General features: G+C 33.9%; 1 protein-coding gene across 1 annotated transcript; it reads left to right on the forward strand.

Annotated features, from left to right (window-relative positions):
- Positions 1–632: 632 nt before the first annotated feature.
- LOC145571594 (methyl-CpG-binding domain-containing protein 6-like) lies at positions 633–6,205 on the forward strand. Its single transcript, XM_081630628.1, has 3 exons — positions 633–1,164; positions 5,448–5,564; positions 5,703–6,205. The coding sequence occupies exons 1-3, from the start codon at positions 841–843 to the stop codon at positions 5,946–5,948; spliced, it is 687 nt and encodes a 228-aa protein (XP_081486754.1). The 5' UTR covers positions 633–840; the 3' UTR covers positions 5,949–6,205.
- Positions 6,206–9,588: the final 3,383 nt, after the last annotated feature.

The following is a 9,588-nucleotide window of genomic DNA, read 5'->3' on the forward strand; positions in this document are numbered from 1 at the left end:
GGAAAGCAAAAGGCTCATTACAGAATACAAGGTAATTTCAAACCCCCACAGTTTCTTTTAATTGTCGCCGCATTTTTCAGGACCTTGCTCAACAAGCAAGTTAACTACCCTCATTTAACTTGGAATTGGCGGGTAATTGATGAGCTTAAATTGGCTACACCATCTTGTGCGCTGCTGTGGGTATGTTAATTGCTATTGCTTCATGGTTCATTTGTTTCATAACATAAGCATCATTCTAATAACAGATGCATCATTTTGACCACCTTCACTTGCCACTGCACTAATATTTTTTGCATAAAATTTAAGTCTACATTCTAAGAATAGCTTTATCATAGTGATAAGCCCAACAATTCTGTAACAGTGATCCGATAATAATCCGATTCTATATCCGTGATACTTTAGGCATATGAAACTTCCTCATCAAATCAAATAAAGACGATTAGGAAATAAAGAGTGTACACATTAGGAGATCACTCAAGATACCCTCCTAACAAACCACCCCTTATTAATCTAGAAAGAAATCGTTTCTGATATTCTTCTCAAAATTAGCAATAATTTAGGAAAATCCTGAAAATTATAAAAAAAAAATATTCCATGCTATTTGTAGACATAATAAACAGTCAAGTACAAACCAAATTGTGTGAGCAGTAAATTGCAACAATCAGTGAGTCAGATCCTTTCTCTTTCTTCTTCTTCTTCCTTTAAACCCCACTTAATTTCTCCTCGACATTCCCCCAAAAACATACACCTCCCTATTTAATACTCCCCTTTAATTCATATTACACCAATAAATCTCCAGCTCTTTTCTCAATAAATTTCTCTCTCTTCTTTCTCTCTCAAATGGAGGATTTCGGCGTTTTTGAACCCGACCCGCTTCTGCAATCAGGAGCTTTCATTGATCCAAACCCGATTTCTTCAAATGGGGTCAACCCTCCAATTGTTGATCCGGTTGCGGTGGATTCTCCGGCGCAGATTCCCGATGAGAAGGGCGGAGGAGTAACTTCGAATGGGAATAAGAAGAAATCCGGTAAGAAAACTGCTGCCGGGGATGAATCTCAGCCGTCCGATTGTACTATTGTGCCGAATCCTGATTGGTTGTCTTCTGATTGGGTGGTTCAAGAGCGTGTTAGGAATTCCGGTGCTTCTAAAGGTTCTCGCGATAAGGTATTTTTTTTTTAAAATACTGATTTAATTTGATTTTATGTTTTTTAGTTTTATGATTGGATAAAGATTTTCTTTCTAGAGTATGAATTTGCTTTTAATATTTGGGGAAGGTTTGATTAATTAATTAATTAATTCGAATTGAAATGTTGGTGACTTTGTCGTACGAGTATTGGGTAATCTACAGATTATTTGGTTTATTGATGTTGTGCACTTGTGTTTGTTTACTTTGTTACCTGTGCACTTGGTGCTATTCCTTGATGTTCGAGTGTTTTTAAATTATTTTCGAGTTTTGTTATAGATATGAGATATAATCCATACTGAGTATAATTTTTAGACGTACCTTACAAAAATAATTTCAGATTATTTGTAAAGAAAAATATAATAGAGAATAAGTAAAATTAATTTAGGGCCGTAGTCAAATTAGTTTGATAAATTGCTCATTTATCTACTCTAAATTTCTAAAAAAAAGTGTGTCAAAGACGTGTGTTGCATTAAAAAAACGGAAGAAGTATATACGAGTTTGTGTTTGTCCCAACAATTAACTTTACACTTTAATTTGTGTTGTCTAAATACTTAAAATGTAAGATTCCGCATTTTTATGGGATGCTGCAAAAAGTGATTTTTGAAGAAAATTTTGGGATGGATAGAGTAGTTTTGATACTTTTTTTGGCATTATTTGTACCAGGGAAATACCCTCATTATATAATTGACATAATTCCAGAGTTGCTTTTTTTTTTTCTTCATCTGATAGTGTATTAGTTCTATGCTTAGTGAGGTCATGCTTGGTAATTGTTTAATTGAGTGTTTGTAACAAGTTATTGTTTGTAGTGCCTGAAAGTTCCTTCTCTGGGAGGGTAGTGTGGTGATCCGGAATTAAGTGAAAGCAATTGGTATGTTAGTCATTGTTTCGTGATAGACGAACAGGGTATATAAGACTTGAGGTGTCATAAAATGCTCGCGAGTTAACGTAGGAGAAGTAAATCATGACCTGTTATTGATAGTAAATTAGGAATGCCTTATTAGGTTGGCTATAGAGGATGAAGAAACACGTTCCGTAGGGTCCATGATGATTACATGATTAAGGAGATTCAATTGTATTGGAGTGCTCATTTAACTGAGCTTAATTCAGGCCAAAACTTAGTGAACTAGTTTGGCATTTGGTAGATTCTGCAGTTGTTGCATGTGTCGGTAGTTGAAGGCTTGAAGATTCATAGTCTTTGCACTTTGCATTTATGGCTACACAGTGGTTGAAGCTTAATTTTTATTTTTCTTAATCTGGCTCCTCATGTATTTGAAAGCTTTCAAGCCATTCAAGGGTTACAGCAAAGTCAACAGTAGGAAGCATTTTCAACGAGATTATCAAATAAGTAAACTTTTGGCTGGTAATCAGACTAATCACTAATAACTAAGGTTCTATTCAATGATTCAATCTAGTTACGAAAAGTTACTCATAGGTGAACTAGGGTTTCATTGGCCATTTGTTACTTAGTGCACACTTTTTGTCATGGCTGCTCCTAACTTCAAGCAATGCATGTTGAGCAGTATGTTAATGTGGATTCGATAACTAATATACGCCATGGGTGCACCATAGTGTTGTACTTTACCAATTTCTAATTGTTCTGGGATTTTTGGCCCATACCCTGTTAAATTGTCATATGTCCTGTGTTGGTACTTAAAGGTAAGATTGAAAGTCCGTATGTCAATGGCCCAACTAGGTAGAAGGCATACCATGCTTCGTCATATCATTGTATATCTAGTAATTGGTAAAGAATTCCTTGTTAAATTTGAGATTATGGAACTCACTGCTTCAATCCAACCCCGGAGTGAAGCCTTTGTATCTGCCTCCTGAAATTCGATTAAGATGAATAGTTATGGCAAGTAATCAGAAAATCATGTAGAAGCTAGCATTTAGACTTTCGGAGGTGAATTTAATCCTGAGAACTTTTTTTTAACCCTTTATTCTACGATTTTCACTTTACTGTTCCGTCCTGATTCTTATTTTATGTGTCCTACATCTACTGAATATTGTTTCGTATGTATCCTTTCCTTAAAGAAATCTTTTCATTCGAAAATATTTACAAAGGTTTTTTTTTGGTGCTCCTTTCTATATTTGTTTTCCTTTTACTCACATTTTCTTACTGCTTAATGTGGCTTTAAATGATCAAATCAGTTTGTTTGGAAGTTCATCTATCTCTAAAAGGCATGCTTGGATTGGGGATAATAAGGTAATAAAAGTCAAACTAGAAAAAACATAATTGATTAGAGGTATTCTTGAAGGAGGTAAGGTTTTTACAAATAGAATAAGGTGGTTGTGGCACGAGGAAAAGAGAGATATGGAGAAATCATTACCCTCAAAATGAGGGTAATAGTTACCCATCCTCCCCCTAGTGTAACTATTACATCAAAATGAGGGTAATAGATCCCTTTTCTTTACCTCTCATCACCCTATCATTACATAATTCTCTTACAGTCACACCATCACTCTTCTCATTTTTCCTTGTATTCACATTCATTTTCTTAAGTTTGGCTTTTATTACCCTAGTAATAACATCATTCTCAGTTCATTTTCTTGAATCTGATTGATAACAGGAAAGTCATTGATTTTCCGTTGTAATCACATTAATTTTTGGAGGAGCGTGTTTTGAAATCAATTTTGCAGAGTAATTAGACAAGGGTCACAGGGAATAATCATATACAAAAAGCAACACTGGCTTTTCCAAATCTTTTAGACCATTGATTTATCTATACATCTTTTTATACATCCAAAAATATTGGTTTTGACTTGTAAACACCATAGATGTTAGGGCTGGCTTTTACTAAGTTGATACTTGCTTTGACTAGGTGTTTGCCAAACCTGGTCATTGCTTTTCTAAAGTACATTTTAACTTGATTTTACATTAGTTTGCTCCTTATTTTTTCATAAAAGTTATGGTGCCATAATTTTGGTGAATTACTATTGTGACAGTGTGACTTCACTAATAAAAGTAGAAGATGTATTGTCCTCAACAGCCATAGATAAACATTGCACTATTATAAATGTGAAAGGAACATATTTAGTGGGTCTAGGTAATATTCTTGACATCTGTTGCAGTGTTGCTTAGATCCATGAGATCATGTGACTAAGTTTTTACACTGGCTGCCACAGACCTAGCGCAACTCTCCTTTTTATGGCCTAGAGACACACTCTGAATGTCACAAATAATACTCACACGCGAGTTCAGGATTTGTTATTGTTATTGCTTAGATCCAAGCAAGGGGGATCATTGGTTGAAAAAAGAGAAATTTAAATGATTATGCGAACATTAGGGGATAATATAGATTTCACTTGCAATATTTAGAGGGTCTAGGCAATAATTTTGTATATTAGTGATGTACTGAACTGAACTGAGCATACTAGTCATGTATTGAACTGAATTATTCATTATATGTTGAATGGAACTTTTTTACTTATTGGCCCTGAATTGAACTGAAATGAACTTATTAGCTCTAAACAGAACTTGGTTGAATTAATTAGCCCTGGACTGAACAAATAAATCTGATCTGGATTAAAATTTACTTTTTTGAAGTGTAAAGAACAAGACCTATGTGCAACTTTTGACTAAAGGGTTCATGAATAGAGTCCAAATGGCCATAAACTGTAGAGTAAAGTGCATTCATATTTGCAGATTGGGAATATAGGTTCAAGATTCTACTTTCTCTACAGATTCATTTTAAACTATCGTTATTGGTTGTACTGAATGCATACCTATACACTTCTTGAACCAATGGGTAGAACTGATTTTGATTGGCTGATCAACATTGTGGACTTTTGTCGTTCCAACTTTATGTTGACTAATTGTTTCTGGATCTATATCTAAGCTGATGAGTGCTTATAAAGGTATGATTAATTCTAGCTTTTTATCTGAACCAACAAACTGAAAGGCGCATAGCATTTATTGAAACTATGACGTCATTTTAAAGCTATATACATTTAGTCGATGCTATCAGCTGCTGGTAGGAACAAAGAGCATCTCTCTCAAGGTTATTTTTAGGGCACATACACATTACTATATTCTCTACTTATACTCTTCTGTGCCATTTGCTCATAAATTTCATCTTTACTCCAACTTGTTCTTTGTGCAACAAAGCAAGAGTTTTCTCTTCTGATATGTTGAAATTATGTTCTACTCCTGCATGTCTCTGTATTTATATGCCAATATATTGCTCTCCTTGTCTCTTCTTCCCCTTTTGGGGGCTAATATTAACCCTTGTGAGCTAACCTACTTGGTCTTCATCCTTGGCAGTACTATATAGAGAAAGCGACAAAGGTTAGGCTCAGGTCAAAGAAGGAAGTGCTCCACTATATCCAAACAGGAAGTTCTACAAAGAGAAAGAATAAAACAGATGATGCTAATGGTTTGGTAAGTTGAACATAATCTACTTTAGAAACTAAAGAAAAATACAGGGCATTGACTATTGAGTATCATAATCTGCCCAAGTCAGGCTATCAGAAACCTGGTGTCCTGGTGCTCATAATAGCTTTGATGTTGCTTTTGCAGCCTGTGCCTGACTCTGCCACCCCTAAGCGGAAGAAGGCTGAATCAAAGGCAAAAGTTTCTTGGAAGAACTTCAATTTTCACGATGCCCCAGCGAAGGTGAAATGGGTCTTGTCTGATATCTATGAAGGGACGTGGAGGCCCTTGACCAATAGCGTTGAGAGGGTCCCTGAATCTGCCAAGCAAGAATGGAGTGCAGCTTTTACTTACCTCTCTTTACCAAATGGTAGCAACGGGGCATTATTCTGAGAGTTATCCTCTCTCTCAATTGTGGGATTAAAAAGGCTAGTTAAAACATACTAACAAACCACAGAAGTGAACCATGTCTATATAGTGTAATAGTGTCTTTCCTTTTGCTTCTTTTTGAGCTGAATATTTGTGAATAATCTTAACATTTATGGTGCATGGTTCTTTTGACCCAATAGGACTAGTTAGATTGAAATTTAGCTAGTTTTCTTTTGTTATTACAACTTAGTAATTTGAATTCTCTGCATTTTGAAGTTACAGAGCCTTGGTTCTTAATGTTCTTTTTATAATTTTATGTTTCCTTTATAGTAGCAGATCTATACTCGTAATGACAAAAATGCCTTCCATTCTAGTGGGATTCCCAAAATACTCGTAACACTTGTGAATTAGAGAAATTTCCAAAATATCCCAAGAGATTGTTCCAATTCAAATGCATGATTTTGGAGATGACTAGCATTGCTTGTTTAGAGCAAGCATTTTTCCTTGTCATATCTTCAAGCTTTACCTTGCTTCTATACCAATCTTAGGGAACTCTCGTGTATAGATAATCGCCCCTCTACTCCGTCTTCATTCTTTGTCAAATGGAATTCAAGACCAAAGTCCACAAACTACAGAGTATAAACATGAAAAACCAAGTGATAGTAATCTCTTCCTAACGGAGGTTGTGGTATAATTGTATAAATGATTTATTTTAGAAGTATATAAACATAAAAAAATAAACATTAGGAAGCCCTTTTCACGAGGGGAATTCCTAATGTATCAAAAGAAAGAATAGAAAACAAAGTAGAGTTATTACAAACATCAATATCCATAATACATACTAAATGACCTACATTAGCCATCCAATCTGTTGTTTGATTTCCCGGGATACATACATATGCTACAATTGATTTTGATGTTATATAGTTATAGGTGGGAAATCCATTGTTGCTAACTTTTTACTTGGTAAATCGATCACCTCTCTTTAATGACTCTCATACGGAAATGAACAATATACTCTTTACTCTGTATTTCTCTAATAATGAATGAACGACATGCCCTCATTTTTCTTTACTTCATATATAAAAGAAAAGTCTTCATTGGCATTGGTTATTTTCAAATTTGGCATTATATATAGTTTTCATAAACTCTCACAGGTCCTATTTATTCTTCTCAATTTATAATTAAAAGTTTAATTTTTTTTCATTTGAAATATACATGGCGAGCCACATGTTATAGTTACTTTATGTGCATATAAGACCATCTTTAATTGTGAGACTCAAGTTTGAGTATTGAAATACAAAATGAGTTGTTTTTTACCTCCAATGGTGATACCCTACCCACTTTTCAATTTAGCAACTCATGTGAAATCTAATTTCCCAATGGTGAGACTCTCTAACAATATACAAATGTCACTTTCAATTTATGGCCCACTAAATCCATTTCTTCTTTAATATCAAATATTATAAGATTAAAAAAAAAGGTAAAACTTAAATAAATTACTAAATATATTAGAATATTGACAAGGGCCCTACACTTTTTGTCAAATGAGACTCAAAGTTGAGTATCTAAACTTAGCAACTTTGTTTTGGAGTTGCTAAGTTTAGATGTCAACTTATTGGTATACATTGCAAAAAATACTCTCTTTCTCCTAAAAGTACTCACTTGAGTCTCACCATTGGAGAGAGTCTAAGGAAAATTTGTCAATTGCAGTCATTTAAAGTTATTTTTTTCTTACATTGCATCCATTTTTTTTAAAAAAATTGCAAATTGCACCCCAAAAGTACTACTAAAAATTGCAAATTGCAGCCCAAAAGTAGTACTAAAAAATTACAAATTGCAGTCATTTAAAGTTTATATTTTGCATATTACAGTCATTTAAAAAAAAATTGCAAATTGCAGCCTAAAAGCACTAGAAAAATTCTAAATTACAACCCAATTTAATTTTTTCATCGATTTACGTGCTAAAAAAAATGTTCCGTTAAGGTTTTAGGGGCCATTTTAGGCCTTGAAGGTCCAAATTGTGCTCGGAATTGGCAAACATTAGCGTAAGTGCCTTGATTTCACGGCAAAAAAATACTTGCACACAAATCGATATATTTTTTATATGCAAAATGAGGTACTTACATTATTTTTTGTCAATTCCGAGCTCAATTCGAATCCTTAGAGGCTAAAATGACCCCTAAAATCTTACTAGAATATTTTTTAACACGCAAATCTAGAATTTTTTTTAGCGCTTTTAGGTTGCAATTTGCAATTTTTTTTAAATGGCTGCAATTTGCAAAATATAAACTTTAAATGACTGCAATTGACAAATTATTAGCAAAGACAAATTAGTTATATTGGTTTTATAGATGGGAGTCAATCTAACGGAAAAATGAGGTTACACATATAAACAAATGGAATTATTCTTTTAATAGTTAAAAACTTAAAACAAAATATAGCAGGTATACCTGTTAATTCCTGACCCGACCCGATTCCAAACCCGTTTTAGTAAGAGAGAACCCAAATCCGACCTAACCCGGCCCAAATGACCCGAAATAGACCTAATTTGACCTATTATCTCAATTTGTAATGATCCTAGCCATCCAAACCACTTGAACCAAACAACCCAAACAACCCGAAATTTGACCTGAAGCCGACCCATTGACCAGAATTGACTGGTCTAATATAAACAGGGGTTACCCAATTAAATAATATACATGGCCAGCCACATGGTGTGACCACTTTACATACATAATTAACATAAGACAAATGAGGTTACTTGTATTGCGGTATAGATGGGAGTCAATCCAATGGAAAAATGAGGTTATACATATAAACAAATGGAATTACTATTATAATAATTAAAACAAAACATAATAGGGGTTACCCGAATAATAAACATGGCCAGCCACATGGTGTGGCCACTTTACATGCATATAATTAACATAAGACAAATGAGGTTACACATATGAACAAATGGAATTACTATTGTAAGAGTTAAAACAAAATATAACAGGGGTTACCCGAATAATATACATGGCCAGCCACATGGCATGACCACTTTACATGCATATAATTAACATAAGGCAAATGAGGTTACTTGTGTTGGTTGTATAAACGAGGGTCAATCCTACGGAAAAATAAGGTGACACAGATAAATAAATGGAATTATTCTTGTAATAGTTAAAACAAAATATAACAGGGGTTACCCGATAATATACATGGCCAACCACATGGTGTGGCCACTTTACATGCATATAATTAACATAAGACAAATGAGGTTACACATATAAACAAATGGAATTACTATTGTAAGAGTTAAAACAAAACATAACAGGAGTTACCCGAATAATATACATGGCCAGCCACATGGCATGACCACTTTACATGCATATAATTAACATAAGGCAAATGAAGTTACTTGTATTGGTTGTATAAACGAGAGTCAATCCTACGGAAAAATGAGGTTACACAGATAAACAAATGGAATTATTCTTGTAATAGTTAAAACAAAATATAAAAGGTTACCTGAATGAACAAATGAGATTACTCTTTTTTTTTTCAATTTATGTTACTTTTATAAAGAGTTACTAGTATCGACAAAATAAGGTTACTCGTATAAATGAATAAGTATTATTCTTATAAACAAATGTGGGCACACACATAACTTGTTGTTTAA

Source organism: Chenopodium album, chromosome 12 (genome assembly GCF_948465745.1).
Source record: "Chenopodium album chromosome 12, dcCheAlbu1.1, whole genome shotgun sequence".
In the NCBI taxonomy this organism is placed as follows: domain Eukaryota; kingdom Viridiplantae; phylum Streptophyta; class Magnoliopsida; order Caryophyllales; family Amaranthaceae; genus Chenopodium; species Chenopodium album.

Coding starts and splice junctions, on each gene's coding strand:
- LOC145571594 (XM_081630628.1), top strand. CDS start 841: ATGGAGGATTTCGGCGTTTTTGAACCCGACCCGCTTCTGCAATCAGGA. Junction 1,165..5,447: donor CTAAAGGTTCTCGCGATAAG/GTATTTTTTTTT, acceptor CATCCTTGGCAG/TACTATATAGAGAAAGCGAC. Junction 5,565..5,702: donor CAGATGATGCTAATGGTTTG/GTAAGTTGAACA, acceptor TTGCTTTTGCAG/CCTGTGCCTGACTCTGCCAC.